This window comes from Mobula birostris, chromosome 11 (assembly GCF_030028105.1).
Source record: "Mobula birostris isolate sMobBir1 chromosome 11, sMobBir1.hap1, whole genome shotgun sequence".
Lineage (NCBI taxonomy): Eukaryota > Metazoa > Chordata > Chondrichthyes > Myliobatiformes > Myliobatidae > Mobula > Mobula birostris.
In genome coordinates this window covers 40567326-40587723 of record NC_092380.1, presented here as the reverse complement: position 1 = coordinate 40587723, position 20398 = coordinate 40567326, and the positions used below count along the sequence as shown (strand labels likewise).

The 20398-nt window shown below is 47.1% G+C and overlaps 1 protein-coding gene across 1 annotated transcript; it reads left to right on the top strand.

The window, feature by feature from the left end:
* Window positions 1-1972: 1972 nt before the first annotated feature.
* Window positions 1973-19900, top strand: spi1b (Spi-1 proto-oncogene b). Its single transcript, XM_072272120.1, has 3 exons — window positions 1973-2250; window positions 15237-15393; window positions 18026-19900. Exons 1-3 carry the CDS (start codon window positions 2131-2133, stop codon window positions 18334-18336), a joined length of 588 nt encoding a protein of 195 aa, XP_072128221.1. The 5' UTR covers window positions 1973-2130; the 3' UTR covers window positions 18337-19900.
* The last annotated feature ends 498 nt before the right edge of the window (window positions 19901-20398 follow it).

Below are 20398 nucleotides of genomic sequence, written 5' to 3'. Positions count from 1 at the left end.
ACCTCTCACTGTCTTCCTCTCTGACACCTCTCACTGTCTTCCGCTCTCACACCTCTTACTGTCTTCGTCTCTCCCACCTCTCACTGTCTTCCTCTCTCACACCTCTCACTGTCTTCCTCTCTCACACCTCTCACTGTCTTCCTCTCTCACACCTCTCACTGTGCTCCTTTCTCACACCTCGCACTGTCTTCCTTTCTCCCAGCTCTCACTGTCATCATCTCTCTGACCTGTCACTGTCTTCCTCTCTCCCACCTCTCACTGTCTTCCTCTCTCACACCTCTCACTGTCTTCCTCTCCCACACTTCTCACTGTCTTCCTCTCTCACACCTCTCACTGTCGTCCTCACTCACACCTCTCACTGTCCTCCTTTCTCACACCTCGCACTGTCTTCCTTTCTCCCACCTCTCACTGTCATCATCTCTCTGACCTGTCACTGTCTTCCTCTCTCCCACCTCTCACTGTCTTCCTCTCTCACACCTCTCACTGTCCTCCTTTCTCACCCCTCGCACTGTCTTCCTTTCTCCCACCTCTCACTGTCATCGTCTCTCTGACCTGTCACTGTCTTCCTCTCTCCCACCTCTCTCTGTCTTCCTCTCTCACACCTCTCACTGTCTTCCTCTCTCCCATCTCTGACTGTCTTCCTCTCTCACTCCTCTCAGTGTCTTCCTCTCTCACACCTCTCACTGTCTTCCTCTCTCACACCTCTCACTGTCCTCTCTCACACCTCTCACTGTCTTCCTCTCTCACCCCTCTTCCTGTCTTCCTCTCTCACTCCTCTCACTGTCTTCCTCTTTCACACCTCTCACTGTCTTCCTCTCTCGCACCTCTCACTGTCTTCCTCTCTCACACCTCTCACTGTCGTCCTCTCTCATACCTCTCACTGTCTTCCTCTCTCACAGCTCTCACTGTCTTCCTCTCTCACACCTCTCACTGTCCTCCTTTCTCACACCCTTTTGCCCGGCAGGGATTTTCTGGGGTCCTCCACCACAGCTCTCTGTCTCTCTTGGTTCCTTCACTGCAATGGTGACTACACAGAAGGATTATCTCTCGGAATACTTTGGGAATTACACTGGCTATTAAAGAGAACACATAAACCCAAGGATTTCTTTTATATGTGTCCTCCTTTCCTTTTCACCCTGTTTTCTCCCTCATCCACAATCGGTCTGCTTCAGTCCACTTTTCTTCCTCTCTCTGTCACTCTCCCTCACTTCCTCTCTCACACATACCCAATTTTTATCCTCTTTCCTGCCTCTCTCACTGTGTCCCACTTTACCTTTCTTTCTCTGCAGCACTCTATTCCTCTCTCCCATCTCCTGATATCTCCTTCTCTCTCAGTGTGTAATATGCCCCCCTCCCCCAGTCCCATTCTGTCCTGTCCTGGTTCAACTACACCCATGTCACCGTCAGGAAGCTCACCAGATCCTCAATTTGCTCAAGAGCAAAAAAGAATTTGCAAGGTCCAGTTGACCTTTCCCGATTTTGATCATTGCACCATACCTGCATCTTATCTGGAAGAATCACACCTGGGGACTGCAACAGCTCTACAGATGATGTAAAAAACTGCCGAGGGTTGTGGATGCAGTTTAGCACTTCATGGGAAACATCTACCTTCTAATGATGGCTCAGTAGAGCAGCCAGCATAATTAATGATCCCAGCCAACCTGGGGGTTCTCCCTTCTCCCCTCTCTCTTTAGGCAGAAGATACAGAAACTTGAACACATGTATCACTGACGTCAAGGATAGCTTGTACTCTGCTTGCACACTGTTATCAGACTCTGGAATGGACTACTTGAATGATAAAACGCACTCTGGACCTCACAATCTACCTCATTCTCACATTTTATTGATTACCTGCACTGCACTTGTCTGTAGGTTACACATTATTCTATGTTGTTGCTGCTTTACCTCAATTCAATGTGTAATGATTTGATCTGTGTGGTCAGTATGCAGGACAAGCTTTTCACTCTGATGATAATAAGCTAATTCCAATTCTCTTCTTGAGCAGTGGCTGACCATTTCTGGGAAGATTCAGCCACCCACTTCTACAGAGACCTGGAGCCCTTTGCAGACAGCCACTTTACAGAGCTGCAGAATGTGCAGTCACCGCAGCTGCAACACCTGTACCGACACATGGAGATACAACAGCTGCACAACCTGGAGACACTGCCTGTCACCGGCAACCGCATTAATACAGCCGCCCATTACAGCAAGACACAGCCGGCAGCAACCGCCAGCTTCACCACTCCCCAGGTAGGACCGGATTTTACTGCAACGAACAGACCTTCCCTGAGTGCTGGGACTGAACCCTAGGCATTGAGTGTACACTTCTTGCTACTTCTGCTGCACTGTTTGAAGTGAATTGTTGAGTTCTCAGTGCTTCTGCTGTGTGAGAAGCAGGAGTGGGATTGAGAGGTCAGGCATTTCCTTAAGTAACGGTAAATTACCCAAGGTCAGGAAGTGCTGCAGCTCATGCTGAGCCCAGGACGTTGCAGAGCCCAGGAAGTGTTCACCAACTGTAAAAAAATGTTTCCCCCTCTCTATTTTTTGGAATATGTCTGTGAAATACCAACATTGCAACACAACCTAGGACAAATTGTCCACACCATCCACAAAAGCAAGCTGCTTAATCAGACTTACCCTTGTTGTCTCATGCCATTGTGGCTGTTGGAAGCAGATTGTCTTCATCGCCCCACAAAGAGCAGAACAATTTGGCGTTTGTCAGGACAAGACTCCATTCTCAAACCTTTCTCTTTTTGCTTCCCAGTGCCAGAGAGTAACTGAGCAATTCTGTTCCCTGCCATCTTTTTCAGTCACAGAGGAATGCAGTTTGGAAATAGGACATTTGTCCCATTGAGTCTGCCCTTCACCACCAAGCTCCATTTAAACTTAGCCTATAACTGATCCCATTTCATTCTTCCTGAATTCCCATCAACTGTCTTCTAAAGTTTGCTAATTACAATAACAATGTTGGACAGACGCATGGATTGGAAAGGTTGAGAAGGTTATGGGCCAAATGCTAGTAAATGGGGCACTTTGGTCAGCTTACACTAGTTGGGCTGAGTGGCTTGCTTCTGAACTATATGAACTCTTCCCAATTTCTAACCCTCACCCATACACTCAGCACAGCCAATTAACGGACTATCTGTATGAACTCTTCCTAATTTCTAATACTCACCCATACACTCAGCACAGCCAATTAACGGACTATCTGTATGAACTCTTCCTAATTTCTAACACTCACCCATACACTCAGCACAGCCAATTAACCGACTGACTGTATGAACTCTTCCCAATTTCTAACACTCACCCATACACTCAGCACAGCCAATTGTACATCGTAAGGATAAGAAAGAATACAGGAGGCATCAGGGACAAATCCATGTGTACACAGGGAGAGGATCGACAAGATGTCCCACTGCATCACCATTTCCAACAATAAGCAGCACAGTACGGACCTTACACATACGATTTTCTGCAGGATCGTAACTTTGTCTTATTCTACATCACTTGAATTCAAACACAGAATTCTATGTTTTCTACCTACTTCATTGGTCCAGCATTATATGTCCTGCCCTCCAAAGTCCCCTGTGACAAGCTTGCTTCCATTAGGACATGGTTATTTTGCCAGCATTTCCCTGACACTGAATTAGGTCAATTTCTAACCAACTCCCATGCCTTGTCCAGTTCTCTTGTAACAAGTACCAATGCCTCCTATTCAGTATCATTTCCAAAAAATGGCACTACTTCCTACCTGCATACATTGTCCAATGCAGAGGCGATGGATAAAACCCGATGGGTGTTGTATACACACCACTCATTCTGACAAACTGCCTCTAATGCTCAGCTTCTCCCCCGCCATCTATCTCATTCCATCAGAGCTTCTGTTGAGAGGTGCTTCAGAAAGGTGGCATCCATCATTAAGGACCCCATCACTCAGGACATGCCCTCCTCTAATTGCTACCATCAGGAAGGAGGTACAGAGCCCAAAGGCACACACTTAATGATTCATGAACAACTTCTTCCCATCTGCCATCAGATTTCTGAATGGATATTGAACCCATGAACACTACTTAATTTTTCCTCTCTTTTTGCACTACATATTTAGATTATATATATATCTTCACGTAATTTACAGTTTTTCTTATTATTCTGTACTTCTGCTGCATACCCACAAATTTCACAACATGCTCCCTCCTGGTGTAGTTCCTGCCTGGTACAGCTCCTTCCCAGTGTAATTCCCCCCCACCCCCGGTGTAGCTCCTTCCCGGTGTAGTTCTCTCTGGGTGTACCTCCCTCCCAGTGTAGTTCCCTCCCGGTGTAGTTCCCTCCCAGTGCAGCTCCCTCCCAGTGCAGTTCCCTCCCAGTGCAGCTCCCCCACCCAGTGTAGCTCCCTCCCGGTACAGCTCCCTCCCGGTGCAGCTCCCTCCCGGTACAGCTCCCTCCCGGTGCAGCTCCCTCCTGGTACAGCTCCCTCCCGGTGTAGTTCCCTCCCAGTGCAGCTCCCTCCCAGTGCAGCTCCCCCTCCCAGTGTAGATCCCTCCCAGTAGATCCCTCCCGGTGTAGATCCCTCCCGGTGTAGCTCCCTCCCGGTGTAGCTCCCTGCCAGTGTAGCTCCCTCCCAGTGTAGCTCCCTCCCGGTGTAGCTTTCCACCATATTGTCCTTCTAGAGTGCAGCTCTTCTGGTGTACTTCTGCCCCCAGTGCAATCCTCCCTTTCTTCAGGAATCCCCCAATGCCCCAAAATCTTATTTTAACTCTCCACTATCCAGCCTCATGTATGACAAAGTGGCAGCACCTTAGTAACATCCCACCCCCGACCACTTCCCCTCACCCATGGCTCAGTGATCTTTCATTCTTTCAAGATCATAAGAACATAAGAAATAGGAGCAGGAGTAGGCCATCCGACCTATCAGGCCTGCCCCGCCATTCAATAAGATGATGGCTGATCTGTCCGTAAACTCAGCTCCATCTACCTGCCTTTTCCCCATAACCCTTAATTCCCTTGCTATGTAAAAATCTATCTAACTGTATCTTAAATATGTTCAGTGAAGAAACCTCAACTGCTTCCCTAGGCAGAGAATTCCACAGATTCACCACTCTCTGGGAAGAACAGTTTCTCCTCATCTCCGTCCTAAATCTTCTCCCCTGAATCTTGAGGCAATGTCCCCTAGTTCTAGTCTCACCTACCAATGGAAACAACTTTCCTACTTCTCTCTTATCTATCCCTTTCAAAATTTTATATCTTTCTATAAGATCCCCTCTCATTCTTCTGAATTCCAGAGAGTACAGTCCCAGGTGACTCAATCTCTCCTCATAGGTTAACCCCTTCATCTCTGCACCCCTGCTCACCCCCTCCCATATTCAAATCTAAGAAGGACAAGATCCCATTTACTGTACCTTCAAGCTGATAGGGTGGTTAAAAAGGCATACAGTGCATTGGCTTTTATTGGTCAGGGCTTGAGTTCAAGAGACACAACTGATGTTTCAGCTCTGTGATACCCTGGTTAGAACATACTTACTGTATGGCACTTATCCTTGTAAGCGGAACAAGTGCTACACATGCCCTTACACTTCCTCCCTTACCACCATTCAGGGCCCTAGACAGTCCTTCCGGGTGAGGCGAAACTTCACCTGTGAGTCGACTGGGGTGATATACTGCATCCGGTTCTCCCGATGTGGCCTTCTATATATTGGCGAGACCTGACGCAGACTGGGAGACCGCTTTGCTGAACACCTACGCTCTGTCCGCCAGAGAAAGCAGGATCTCCCACTGGCCACACATTTTAATTCCACATCCCATTCCCATTCTGATATGTCTATCCACGGCCTCCTCTACTTTAAAGATGAAGCCACACTCAGGTTGGAGGAACAACACCTTATATTCCGTCTCGGTAGCCTCCAACCTGATGGCATGAACATCGACTTCTCTAACTTCCACCAATGCCCCACTTCCCCTTCGTACCCCATCAGTTATTTACTTTAATACACACATTCTTTCTCTCACTCTCCTTTTTCTCCCTCTGTCCCTCTGACTATACCCCTTGCCCATCCTCTGGGTTTCCCCCCCCTTGTCTTTCTCCCCGGACCTCCTGTCCCATGATCCTCTCATATCCCCTTTGCCAATCACCTGTCCAGCTCTTGGCTCCATCCCTCCCCCTCCTGTCTTCTCCTATCATTTTGGATCTCCCCCTCCCCCTCCCACTTTCAAATCTCTTACAAACTCTTCCTTCAGTTAGTCCTGACGAAGGGTCTCAGCCTGAAACGTCGACTGTACCACTTCCTAGAGATGCTGCCTGGCCTGCTGTGTTCACCAGCAACTTTGATGTGTGTTGCTTACAGTATTGTGTTCAGTTCTGGTCACCTCATTATAGGAAGGATGTGACAGCTATAAAGAAGATTTGCAAGGATGCTGCCTGGATTAGGATATGAGAATAGGTTGAGCAAGCAAGAGCTTTTCTCTTTGTAGTGATGGAGGGTGAGAGGTAACTTGATAGAGATGTATAAGGTTATAAAAGGCATAGACAGCACCTTTTTCCCAGAGCAGCAATGGCCAATATGTTTTAAGGTGAGTGCAGGAAAGATTAGGAGAAATGACAGAGGTAGGTTTTTTCCGCAGAGTGGTAAGTGCTTGGGGTGTGCCACCCACCCCGGGGCTGAGTGCTGAGCCCACTGCTGTACACTCTGCCGACACAACTGCATGGCCAAACGCCTGAGTAATCACTTCGCTGATGACAAGGCCCTGCTGGGGCTCATCAGCAACAACGATGAGACGGCTTACAGAGAGGGACTAATGGGTGGAATAACTTGGGGCCTGGTGCAAGGCAAGTCACCTCTTCCTCAGTGTCAATGAGACAAAGGGGATGTTTATTGACTTCAGGAGAACTTGCACCTCTCACACCCTCTTTACATTGGAGGCACAACAGTGGAAACTGTGCAGTCTCAAACTTCTGGGAATGCACATCCCACACAACCTCTTATGATCCCAGAACACAGTTTACACATTCAGGAAAGCTCACCAATACCTCTGCTTTGTGAGGAAGCTGAAGAGAGCTGGACAATGCACATCAATATCATTCTACAGATGCACAGTGGCGAGTTGCATCTCTGCATGGTATGGGCACTGCTGTGGACAGGAAGGCTCTCCAACGGGTAGTCAAAACTGCCCAAGGCATCACTGGCACCAGCCTACCTGCCATCAAGGACACAGATACAGAAAGGTGACTGAAAAGAGCCAGCAACATCATGAAGGATCCCATTCACCCAGCTCACATACTGTTTGTCCCACTCCCTTCAGGGAGGAGGTTATATAGCATCCACAGCAGGATCACCAAATTCAAAAACAGTTACTTTCCCCAAGCAGTAATGCTGATCAACACCTCCACTCACTAACCCACCCCTCTACACCCCCAACCACCACTACTTTATCATTTCCTGTCAGGAGTCACCTTACGTACAGACACTCCTGTGCCCAGCGTCACTTTATAGACACACAATCAGTCTTTTAATTTATACTTTATACTTTATTGTTGCCAAACAATTGGTACTAGAACGTACAATCATCACAGCGATATTTTATTCTGTGCTTCCCACTCCCTGGATTACAAATATTAAATATTAAAAATACTAAAAATTAGTAAATATTAAAAAATTAAATTATAAGTCATAAATAGAAAATAGAAAAATGGAAAGTAAGGTAGTGCAAAAAAACCGAGAGGCAGGTCCAGATATTTGGAGGGTACGGCCCAGATCTGGGTCAGGATCTGTTCAGCAGTCTTATCACAGTTGGAAGGAAGCTGTTCCCAAATCTGGCCATACGAGTCTTCAAGTTCCTGAGCCTTCTCCCGGAGGGAAGAGGGACGAAAAGTCTGTTGGCTGGGTGGGTCGTGTCCTTGATTATCCTGGCAGCACTGCTCCGACAGCGTGCGGTGTAAAGTGAGTCCACGGACGGAAGATTGGTTTGTGTGATGTGCTGGGCTGTGTTCACGATCTTCTGCAGCTCCTTTCGGTCTTGGACAGGACAACTTCCATACCAGGTTGTGGTGCACCCTAGAAGAATGCTTTCTACGGTGCATCTATAAAAATTAGTGAGGGTTTTAGGGGACAGGCCAAATTTCTTTAGTTTTCTCAGGAAGTAAAGGTGCTGGTGGGCCTTCTTGGCAGTGAACTCTGCTTGGTTGGACCAAGTCAGGTCATTTGTGATATTGACCCCAAGGAACTTAAATCTTTTGACCCGTTCCACTTGCGCACCACCGATGTAAATTGGGTCGTGCGGTCGCTACTCCTTCTGAAGTCAACAACTAATTCCTTCGTCTTGCTGATGTTGAGGGATAGGTTATTGTCTTCGCACCATGCCACCAGGTTCTTAATTTCCTCTCTGTACTCAAACTCATCATTACCCGAGATACGGCCTACAATTGTTGTGTCATCAGCAAACTTATATATTGAGTTTGATGGAAACTTGGCTACACAATCATAGGTGTACAGTGAGTACCCAGTCTTGTGGGGCACCGGTGCTCAGAGTGATTGTAGAGGAGAGCTTGTCCCCTATTTTTACAGCCTGGGTCCTGTCTGTGAAGAAGTTGAAGATCCAGCTGCAGACCTGAGTTCCCAGGTTCCAGAGCTTAGGAATCAGTTTATTTGGAATGATGGTATTAAAGGCAGAGCTGTAGTCAATGAAAAGGAGCCTTACATATGCGTCTTTATTCTCCAGGTGTTCTAAGGAGGAATGTAGGGCCAGGGAGATGGCACCTGCCATCGACCTGTTGCTCCGGTAGGCGAATTGCAAAGCGTCGAGGTTGACCGGTAGGCTGTGGTTGATGTGTGCCATAACCAATCTCTCAAAGCACTTCATAGCAATTGATGTCAGAGCCACAGGTCGATAGTCATTCAGGCATACTACCTTGCTCTTCTTTGGCACTGGGATTATCGTTGCCTTCTTAAAACACGAGGGGATCTTAGACTGAAGCAAGGAGCAGTTGAAGATGTCAGCAAACACTCCAGCTAGCTCACTTGCACAGGCCCGGAGAACCCGACCTGGGACGTCATCTGGGCCTGTCGCCTTCCTTGGATTTATTTTCAGGAAGGCCCTTCTAACGTCCTCCTCGGTGACAATGAATCTCGATGCCACCAGGTCTGGTTCATTCGGAGGGAGTGGGACGCTCCTCTTCTGTTCGAATCTTGCGTAGAATACGTTAAGTTCATCAGGAAGAGAAGCGCTACAGTTATTGATATTCCCAGCCTTTTCTTTGCGCCCAGTGATCTCATTTAGACCCTGCCATAGTCTACTGGCATCCCTTTGGTAGCCTGGGCTTCCAACTTGGCTCGATATTGCCTCTTGACGCCCTTAATGGCTTTCCGGAGTTCACGCCTGGATTCCATGTAGCGACTGGTATCCCTGGACCTAAAAGCCACAGCTCTAGCCTTTAAAAGGGACTTGACCTTGTAATTCATCCAAGGTTAGGGAATACCCGGATTGTCTTGCGAGACACACAGTCTTCCGTGCATTTCCAAATAAAGTCCGTGACAGCTGAGGCATACTCATCGAGGTTAGCTACCGAGTACTTGAATACTAACCAGTCTACCGATTCAAAGCAGTCACGGAGGACCTCATACGTTTCCTCCGTCCGATGGATCGAAAATCCCTCCGGTCGGATGACACAGTCGGGGGTGGTAGGGGAGAGCCAGGTCTCGGTGAAACAGAATACACAGCAGTTCTGCATCTCCCTGTGAGTCTCCCTTTAAGATCATCCACCTTGTTCTCTATGGCTTGCACATTAGCTAGTAGGATGGTGGGCATAGGGACCCTGAAGACCCTCAGCTTCAATCTGACCAGCAGCCCAGCTCTTTTCCCACACTTCCTCGATAAGTAGTGCATCTTTCCAGGTTTCCATCGATGCAGTGTGTTGTTGTCAATCTGTGTATATAAGCTATCTTAGGTATTTATTATTATTGTGTTCATTATTTTATATCTTTGTTTGTGCTGTATCAGAGTTTGGGTAACAATTATTTTATTCTCCTTTACACTTGTGCACTGGAAAAGACATTAAACAAGATTGAATCTTGAAGGCACTGCCAGGGGTGGTGGTAGGGGCTGACACATCAGCCCAACCAGCTTTATCCCCTCATGAAATCATTAATATATTCTGAATAGCTGTGGCCCCTGCAATGGTCCCTGAGGTAACACTGATCACTGCACTGTCCCCCCCCATGTTTATTCTCTGTGCTCCACTGCTTTAGCTTTTCACTCATCTCTGATCATAAGGTAAAAAGCCAAAGCATCAATCTCTGGAATCAGCCCACTAAATCTCCCCATCCCTTTACAGGCCAGCCACTCTGTTTTCTCAGAAGCTTAAGGAGAATTGGCATGTCACCAAATACACTAACTTCTACAGATGCACTGCTGACCGGTTGTATCACGGCCTGGTATGGCAACTCTAAGGCACAAGAACGCAAGAATTCCTCCTCATTAATGTGTAAAACAGGCAACCTCTAATCCAAAATCAATGGTCTAGTTCTAGATACACACCAGGGGAAACATCTTCCCAATAGTCAGCCTGCCAATTTCCTCACAGTTTTACTCACTTCAGTAAGACCAACAAAGCAGTCCATCATTGTCACAACAATTGACATTATCTACAGGAGGAACTATGATTATGGAGACGCGTAGTCCTCTTTTATTGTCATTTAGTAATGCATGCATTAAGAAATGATACAATATTTCCTCCGGTGTGATATCACAAAACACAGGACAAACCAAGACTGAGAAAACTGAAAAAAACCACATAATTATAACATACAGTTACAAACAGTGTAACAATACCATAACTTGATGAAGAAGTCTGTGAGCACAGTAAAGTTCAAAGTTTCTCAAATGTCCCACATCTCACGCAGACGAGAGAAGGAAGAAAAACTCTCCCTGCCATGCCGGCCACAATCCGACTCTGAGTCATCCAAAAACGTTGAGCTCTGATCAGCTCTCCGACACCGACTACTGAACGCCATCTCTGTCCGAACGATTCGACCTCCTTCTCGGTCGCCAAAAGCAGGCTATGCCGGGGATTTTGAGACCTACCCTCCGAAAGATTCCCGACCACACAGTAACGACAGCAGCGAACGGGCGTTTCAGAAATTTCTCCAGATGTTCCTCTGTGCTTTCACGTCCATTCTCCATCAAATCAGAATTGTCCACGGTCCCTATTTAACGGATACAATATCATTTTCACCGGAGAGCTGCGCACGCACGGTGCGCTGCCATCTTCTCCTTCCACCGACTGCCACATCACCTGTGGCTTTTCCTCTCTCTGCTGCTACTGTCAGCCAGCAGGTACAGGAGCCTGAAGGCCCACACCAGCAGGTTCAGGAACAGATCCTTTCTTACAACTATCAGGTTTCAGACCAACCTGCACAACTTTGAATCGACCTTAGCAACAGAATACTACAGACTACAACTCTGAATCGACCTTAGCAACAGAACGCTACAGACCATTCCTTGAACTACCATGGACTTGACTCTATGTTTCTTTTAACACAAATATCTCTTTTTTGTACAGTCTCATTTTCTCTCTCTCGTCACTGCCTTCTATGAGCTTTCTGTAGCCATTGTCTGTGATGCTGCTGGCAGCTTTTTCCTTGTGCCTGTCCATCACGACCTGTGAACATGATCTAATTTAAATGCACCCTAAGCCTTAAGTTTGTCATCTGTAACTCTTGATTAGCCAGGGTGTGAAGATTATGGGGAGAAGGCAGGAGAATGGTGTGAGGGACATGGATCAGACATGATGGAATGGAGGAGCCCTTTTTTTGCTCCTATCTTGATGGTGTTGTGGTAATTTGATAGACCTTGAGCAACACACACAAGATGCTGGAGGAAGTCAGCAGGTCAGACAGACAGTGGAGATGCTTCATCAGAACTAGAAAGGAAGGGGCAGAAGCCAAAAGAAACAGAAGGTCGGATAGAACATAGAACATATAGAATAGTACAGCATGGTACAGGCCCTTTGGCCCACAATGTTGTTCCGCCCCTCAAACCCTGCCTCCCACATAACCCCCCACCTTAAATTCCTCCATATACCTGTCTAGTAGTCTCTTAAACTTCACTATTTTATCTGCCTCCACCACTGACTCAGGCAGTGCATTCCACACACCAAACACTCTCTGAGTAAAAAACCTTCCCCTAATATCCCCCTTGAGCTTCCCACCCCTTACCTTAAATCCATATCCTCTTGTATTGAGCAGTGGTGCCCTGGGGAAGAGGCGCTGGCTATCCACTCTATCTATTCCTCTTATTATCTTGTACACCTCTATCATGTCTCCTCTCATCCTCCTTCTCTCCAAAGAGTAAAGCCCTAGCTCCCTTAATCTCTGATCATAATGCATACTCTCTAAACCAGGCAGCATCCTGATAAATCTCCTCTGTACCCTTTCCAATACTTCCGCATCCTTCCTATAGTGAGGCGACCAGAACTGGACACAGTACTCCAAGTGTGGCCTAACCAGAGTTTTATAGAGCTGCATCATTACATTGCGACTCTTAAACTCTATCCCTCGACTTAAGAAAGCTAACACCCCATAAGCTTTCTTAATTACCCTATCCACCTGTGAGGTAACTTTCAGGGATCTGTGGACATGTGCCCCAGATCCCGCTGCTCCTCCACACTACCAAGTATCCTGCCATTTACTTTGTACTCTGCCTTGGAGTTTGTCCTTCCAAAGTGTACCACCTCACACTTCTCTGGGTTGAACTCCATCTGCCACTTCTCAGCCCACTTCTGCATCCTATCAATGTCTCTATGCAATCTTCGGCACTCCTCTACACTATCTACAACACCACCAACCTTTGTGTCGTCTGCAAACTTGCCAACCCACCCTTCTACCCCCACATCCAGGTCGTTAATAAAAATCACGAAAAGTAGAGGTCCTAGAACAGATCCTTGTGGGACACCACTAGTCACAATCCTCCAATCTGAATGTACTCCCTCCACCACCACCCTCTGCCTTCTGCAGGCAAGCCTATTCTGAATCCACCTGGCCAAACTGCCCTGGATCCCATGCCATCTGACTTTCTGAATAAGCCTACTGTGTGGAACCTTGTCAAATGCCTTACTAAAATCCATATAGATCACATCCACTGCACTATCCTCATCTGTATGCCTGGTCATCTCCTCAAAGAACTCTATCAGGCTTATTAGACGTGATCTGCCCTTCATAAAGCCATGCTGACTGTCCCTGATCAGACCATGATTCTCTAAATGCCCAGAGATCCTATCTTTAAGAATCTTTTCCAACAGCTTTCCCACCACAGACTTAAGGCTCACTGGTCTATAATTCCCGGACTATCCCTACTACCTTTTCTGAACAAGGGGACAACATTCACCTCCTTCCAATCCTCCGGTACCATTCCCATGGACAACGAGGACATAAAGATCCTAGCCAGAGGCTCAGCAATCTCTTCCCTCGTCTCGTGGAGCAGCCTGGGGAATATTCTGTCAGGCCCTGGGGACTTATCTGTCCTAATGTATTTTAACAACTCCAACACCTCCTCTCCCTTAATATCAGCCTGCTCCAGAACATCATCCTCACTCATATTGTCCTCACCATCATCAAGTTCCCTCTCATTGGTGAATACCGAAGAGAAGTATTCATTGAGGACCTCACTCACTTCCACAGCCTCCAGGCACATCTTCCCACCTTTATCTCTAATCGGTCCTACCTTCACTCCTGTCATCCTTTTTTTCTTCACATAATTGAAGAATGCCTTGGGGTTTTCCTTTACCCTACTCGCCAAGGCCTTCTCATGCTCTCTTCTTGCTCTTCTCAGCCCCTTCTTAAGCTCCTTTCTTGCTTCCCTATATTCCTCAATAGACCCATCTGATCCTTGCTTCCTAAATCTCATGTATGCTGCCTTCTTCCACCTGACTAGATTTTTCACCTCAATTGTCAACATGGTTCCTTCACCCTACCATTCTTTATCTTCCTCACCAGGACAAATTTATCCCTAACATCCTGAAAGAGATCTCTAAACATCAACCACATATCCATAGTACATTTCCCTGCAAAAACATCATCCCAATCCACACCTGCAAGTTGTAGCCTTATAGCCTCATAATTTGCCCTTCCCCAATTAAAAATTTTCCTGTCCTCTCTGATTCTATCCTTTTCCATGATAATGCTAAAGGCCAGGGAACGGTGGTCACTGTCCCCCAGATGCTCACCCACTGAGAGATCTGTGACCTGACCCAGTTCATTACCTAATACTAGATCTAGTATGGCATTCCCCCTGGTCGGCCTGTCTGCATATTTGACAGGAATCCGTCCTGGACACACTTAACAAATTCTGCCCCATCTAAACCCTTGGAACTAATCAGATGCCAATCAATATTAGGGAAGTTAAAGTCACCCATGATAACAACCCTGTTATTTTTGCACCTTTCCAAAATCTGCCTCCCAATCTGCTCCCCTGTATCTCTGCTGCTACCAGGGGGCCCATAGAATACCCCTAATAGAGTAACTGCTCCCTTCCTGTTCCTGACTTCCACCCATACTGAGGATAAAGAGGATCCTGCTACATTACCCACCCTTTCTGTAGCTGTAATAGTATCCCTGACCAGTAATACCACCTCTCCTCTCCTTTTTCCCCCTCACAGGGGGAGAAGTACAAGCTGGCAGGTGATTGGTGAGACCACATGAGGTGGCGGGGGGAGATGATGTGAGAAGTTGGCAGGTGATTGGTGGAAGAGATAAAGGGAAGAAGAAGGAGGAAACTGATAGGAGAGGATTGTAGTTCATGAAATAAAAAGAAGGAGGTGGCGAAGCAGAGGGAGACGGTGGGCTGGTCATGAGGGTGGGGAGGGGAAGAGAAGGGGTGAGAGGGTAACCAGAATGACAGAAAACAAAATGGAGGGATTGGATGGACACAGGGGGACGTAATATCTGTATCCCCATCTAGTTTCAGACCAGAATCAGAATTGCAAACAGGTTATCATCACTGCCATATAGCATGTCATGAAATTCCCTGTGTTTTTGCAGCAGTGCAGTGAAATTTTCTAAAAGTTACAATAAGAAATAAAATAAATCAGAAGTGCATTAGTGAGGTGTTGTTGGTGGGTTCATCACCTCGAGTTTTCCCAGGTCAGAGGTGAGTGCTGCTGGTGTTTAGACTCGGGGTCGTACCCCACCCTAGGTGACATGATAATGTTAGGAGGTGCCGCTTGTGACGACTGCCCTCTCTCTGAACCACAGGTGCCCTACATACCACATTGGTACCAACAGTACACACAGTTGGCCGAGCGCAGCTCTGATGAGGAGGATCTGGAGAGGCACAGCCCACCACTGGAAGTGTCCGATGGAGAGACAGAAACCACTGAACCCGCTGCTCAGATGGCTGGGGCAGAATCAGGCAAGTGCAGAGTGTGATGGCGGGAGAAAGGACAGACCAGTGTGAAAACAGGAGTGCTGATTCCACACGGGCAGATGGAGGGGAGTGAGGGGGCAGAGGCACAGAGGGAGATGGACACAAGAAGCCCATGTCAGAGGGTCAGACAGCAGTGAGGGGCTGAGGCCCAGAGGCAGATGGAGGGGCGGAGGTACAGAGGGAGATAGACACATGAAGGCCATGTCAGAGGGTCAGACGGCAGTGAGGGGCAAGTCACGGTGCTTCCTCAAAGTTGGGCTGGCAGGTCAGTGTGGCCTTCCACCCCAAATTTGATGAAGAGCCTCAGCTCAAAATATCAACTGTTTATTTTCCCCCACAGATGCTGCCTAAGGGTTTCTCCAGCATTCTGTGTGTGTTATTCATTGTGACTTCATTGGTTAGGAGACATTGGGGCTTACTGGTTACATTAGCAGTGTCCATTTATACATCCCTTCAGCAAAACGTGTGAGTGCTTCACCAGAGTAAAGTGTGGCAAACTTTAATGCTTGGCCACAGGAGGAGAGGTTAGGAGAGATGACTAACAGGAGGAAGGAGAAGCGAGGAAGAGGAGGTACAGGGTCATAGGGTTATGCTGCATGGGAATAGGGCCTTTAGTCTGACCAATTCGTGCCAGTCAAGATGCCTACCTATTTGTCTGCATTTGGCCAAAACCCTCTAATCGTTCCTATCCATGAATCTGTCCAAATGTTTAAAGATTGTAATTCTACAGGTCTACAACTGTCTCCCACCACCTGCCATGCTCTGTGTGGTAAAGATGCTCCTCAGATACCCTTTAAATAATTTCCCTCTTGTTTTAAGCCTACATGCTCTGGTTTTGGACTTCCCAACCGAAGAAAAAAGACTGTGGCTGTTCACCTGTAAACTTAAAAAATTGCCGGACTAATAATCACACCACACAGTTATTAACTTTAACCTCTTCACTAGTTTATTGTTCCCAGTTCAGCTGGCGAGGAGCTCGAAGCCGAATATCAAAGAGACAGAGTCTCTCTCTCTGGTGGCGCAAACGAGCTTCTGATTTTAAAACAGAAATGCTACAATTTATAGAATGAGCAGACAAAGAACACTCAGTTACAACGGTATGCCAAGTCAGTTAGAAGTGAAACCCAATTTCTTAGATAAGAGAGTCCACTAAATCAGAGTTTAATTACAAATAGATATATTGTCCACTCCGTATCAGTTATTCCTTTCGCTCGGCCCCTGACTTAATTACAGACAGATGTCTTTATCATTGAGCCTCTCCAAAGAAAAGACTTAAGTCAGTGGAGCAAAACAGTAAAGCATGACCTATGTGAGCTTAGCCCTCATGTCACCTTGAAAAGCCAGCTAATCAAGTGAGCTGTTAATCTAAACAAACTACGGGCATATTCTTCAGAGAAAGCAACAGAATTTGTTCACTAACACACATAGGGTGGCACTTAAGTTCTTTAACCCATTATTTACAAGAGTCCAAGAATCATTTCTTACTTCCCCAACATCCTTAAACTTTATCACACCCTATCTATGCTCTGTATAATCTTATAAATCATTACAAGGTCACCTCTCAACCTCCTTCACTCCAAGGTAAAGAGTCCCAGCTTATCTGGCCCCTTCTATAGCTAAGGGTTTGCAGTCCTAGTAACATCCTCATAGATATTTTTTTGCACCCTTTTCAGCTTAATTACATACTTCCAATGGCTGAGCAACCAGAACTGCACTCCATACTGCCCTGTGGTCTCAACAATAACTTGTACAAACATCCCGAATACTGTACTCAGTGCCAATGCCAATACAGGCAAAGGCAAGCAATCCAGCTGTCTTCTTCAACACCATGCCTACTGTGTTGCCACATTCAGGGAACAATGTACTTGTGCCTCTGTTTCTCAGTACTTCCTAGGGCCCAGCCACTCATTGTGTAAGACCTGTCCAGGTTTAACTTACCAAAATGCATCCTTTCACAAGTTGAGGTTGGGGGAGGAGATTTCAGAGCCCAGAGCCACGTCAGCTGATGACAGGGCTGCCAGAACTGGAGCAGCTAATGGAGAGAAGATCACAGAATGGACTAAAAGCTGCAGATGCTGGAACTCTGAAGTAAAGGCAGACTACACAAGTCAGTCAGCATCTGTGGAGAGAGAAACAGAGTCAATATTTTGGGTTGGAGATCCTTTATCAGAACATTCTGATGAAGTGTTATTGATCTGAAGGATAAACAGTGTTCAAAGAGCTGCTGAGGAAGAGTAAAGTCCTCAGACTCTTGACCAATCTAGAACCTTCATGAGACTCAATTCTCTCCTCACGCCATGACTGGTGTCAACTCAGTTGGCTTCCTTTCATTGGCACATTCATCGCCTGTCCCTATTGGATGTTCTGCTTGGCCACATCAGAGGACAGTTTAGGATGTCTTGTTGTCTCACATCCCTGACCTGTGCCCTTCTCTGAAACAGAATCAGAATCAGTTTATTGTCACCGACATATGTTGTGAAATTCATTGTTTTGCAGCACCAGTACGTTGCAAGATGTTAAAAAATTACTGTAAGTAACAAAATGGACAATAGTGTAAAAGATGAATAATGAGGAATGATGAATAATAATGAGAAATAATGAATAATAATGATGACAGGGAACAAGAAGAAGATTCGACTCTATCAGTTCCTCTTGGATCTCCTCCGGAGCGGTGATATGAAGGAGAGCATCTGGTGGGTGGACAAGGACAAAGGCACCTTTCAGTTCTCCTCCAAGCACAAGGAGGTGCTGGCCCATCGCTGGGGGGTGCAGAAGGGCAACCGGAAAAAAATGACCTACCAGAAAATGGCCCGAGCTCTTCGCAATTATGGCAAGACGGGTGAGGTGAGGAAGATCAAGAAGAAGCTGACCTATCAGTTCAGCGGTGAGGTGATGGGGAGAGGAGAGTGGAAGTATTACACTCATTGAACCCAGCACCCATCCGACAACCATTCTCCTTCCTGCTTCCCCTCACCAACGCTTGTCTTCCTGGGGAGCTCACTGGGCAGAGTCACAAGCTGGGTGAGGGAAGTACCAGAGCAAAAACTCATCAGTCCATCGTGGCTCCTCCTCTGCCTCCACCTCCATCTCTCCTCCCTCACCTATCACTTCCTCATCCTCAACAATTCCCTGCCTGTCTCTCCATACCTGTCCTCACCCACTCTTCACCAAATCCCCTCCAATACATGCACCTTGATTCCCTGTTCCTTTCCATCCGAAATGCCTCCACTTCCTACCCTGCCCTCTTCTCTCTTCTACCCCTATTCCAGCCCCCTGAGATACCCTCCTTCCACCATTTCCCATCATCCTCGTGTGTCTCCACCTCCCTCACCACCACCACCACCCTTCCACAGCATTACAGTTGTGGCGAGCCATGGTGACCTGACACACTGACCATCTCCTCCTGGCAAATCTTGTGTTGCATAGTGTGTGGTCGTCCATGGGCTTGTGTCTGGTTAGGGGACAGGCTCTGGCAGGATGGTGTGTGGCTGTGCAGGGGGTTGTGGGTGGGCTGTGTAAGTGTCTGAGGTTGTGAATTGGGCTCTGTATGGGGTTAAGGGTGGGTGTGGGTTGGATTGTGTATGGGATTGTGTGAGGGCGTGGTGTGTGTGAAGGTTTGGTGTGAGTGAGGGTTTCGTGTGCGGGTGTTGTGTGTGTGTGTGTGTGTGTGTGTGTGTGTGTGTGTGGGTGTAGTGTGTGTGTGTGTGTGTGTGTGTGTGTGGGCGTAGTGTGTGTGCGTGTGTGTGTGTGTGTGTGTGTGTGTGTGAGGGTTTGGTGTGGGTGAGGTACAAGTGTGTGAGTAGTGTGTGGGGGGAGTGTGAGTATTAGAGTGGGGTATGTGTGGGGAGAGTGTGAGTATTAGAGTGGGGTATGTGTGGGGAGAGTGTGAGTATTAGAGTGGGTATGTGGGTGAGTGTGAGTATTAGGGAAGGGTAAGTGCGGGGGGAGTGTGAGTATTAGAGTGGGGTATGTGTGGGTGTGAGCATTAGAGTGGGGTATGTGGGGGGTAGTGTGAGTATTAGAGTGGGGTATTTATGGGGGTGAGTGTGAGTATTAGAGTGGGGTCTGCAGAGAGGGAATGTGAGTATTAGAGTGGGGTATGTAGAGGGGTAATGTGAGTATTAGAGTGGGGTATGTATGGGGACAAGTGTGAGTATTAGAGTGGGGTATGTAGGGGTGGAGTGTGAGTATTAGAGTGGGGTATGTGTAGGGGGCAAGTGTGAATATTAGAGTGGGGTATGTAGGGGTGGAGTGTGAGTATTAGAGTGGAGTATGCTGGGGGGTGTGAGTATTAGAGTGGGGTATGTGTGGGGTGAGTGCGAGTATTAGAGTGGGGTATGTGGGTCTGGCTATGGCCCCCTTGAACGAGCGGGTTCTCATGTCCTCGGGAATGACTGATTTACAGAGAGTTGTGTGAAGCGATGATTTAGCTTTTATTCATTGTATTTATGGACTTTCATTTTTAATTTTGAATAAAAATTAGTGTGACTGAGGTGTGGTTCTTATGAATGCGAAAGAGAATGTTTACCCTCTCCACCCTGTTGTAAAGGACAGAGGAGAATCAAGCAGTAGCACAACCTCAAAGGCAAACTCTTCAGGGCAACTTTCTCTGCATACACCATAATTTCAGCATGAGATTATTTACAGCAGGGCTACAACTATCGCCGAGGCTTAATTACATGGTCTTCTGCTGCTGTAATCGATCCACTCCAAGGTTTGACATGTTGTGCATTCAGAGCTGGTCTTCTGCTCACCACTGCTGTGACGTCTGGTTATTTCAGTTTTTATCATCTTCCTGTCAGCTTAAAGTAGTCTGGCCATTCTCCTCTGAGCTCTCTCATTAACGAGGTATTTTTGCCACAGAACTACCCCTCACTGGATTTTTTTTTGTTTTTTGCCCCATTCTCTATAAACTCTAGAAACTGTTGTGCGTGGAAATCCCAGGAAATCAGCAGTTTCTGAGATACACAAACCACCCTGTCTGGCATCA

Coding starts and splice junctions, on each gene's coding strand:
- spi1b (XM_072272120.1), top strand. CDS start 2,131: ATGGAGATACAACAGCTGCACAACCTGGAGACACTGCCTGTCACCGGC. Junction 2,251..15,236: donor CCAGCTTCACCACTCCCCAG/GTAGGACCGGAT, acceptor TCTGAACCACAG/GTGCCCTACATACCACATTG. Junction 15,394..18,025: donor GATGGCTGGGGCAGAATCAG/GCAAGTGCAGAG, acceptor TAATGATGACAG/GGAACAAGAAGAAGATTCGA.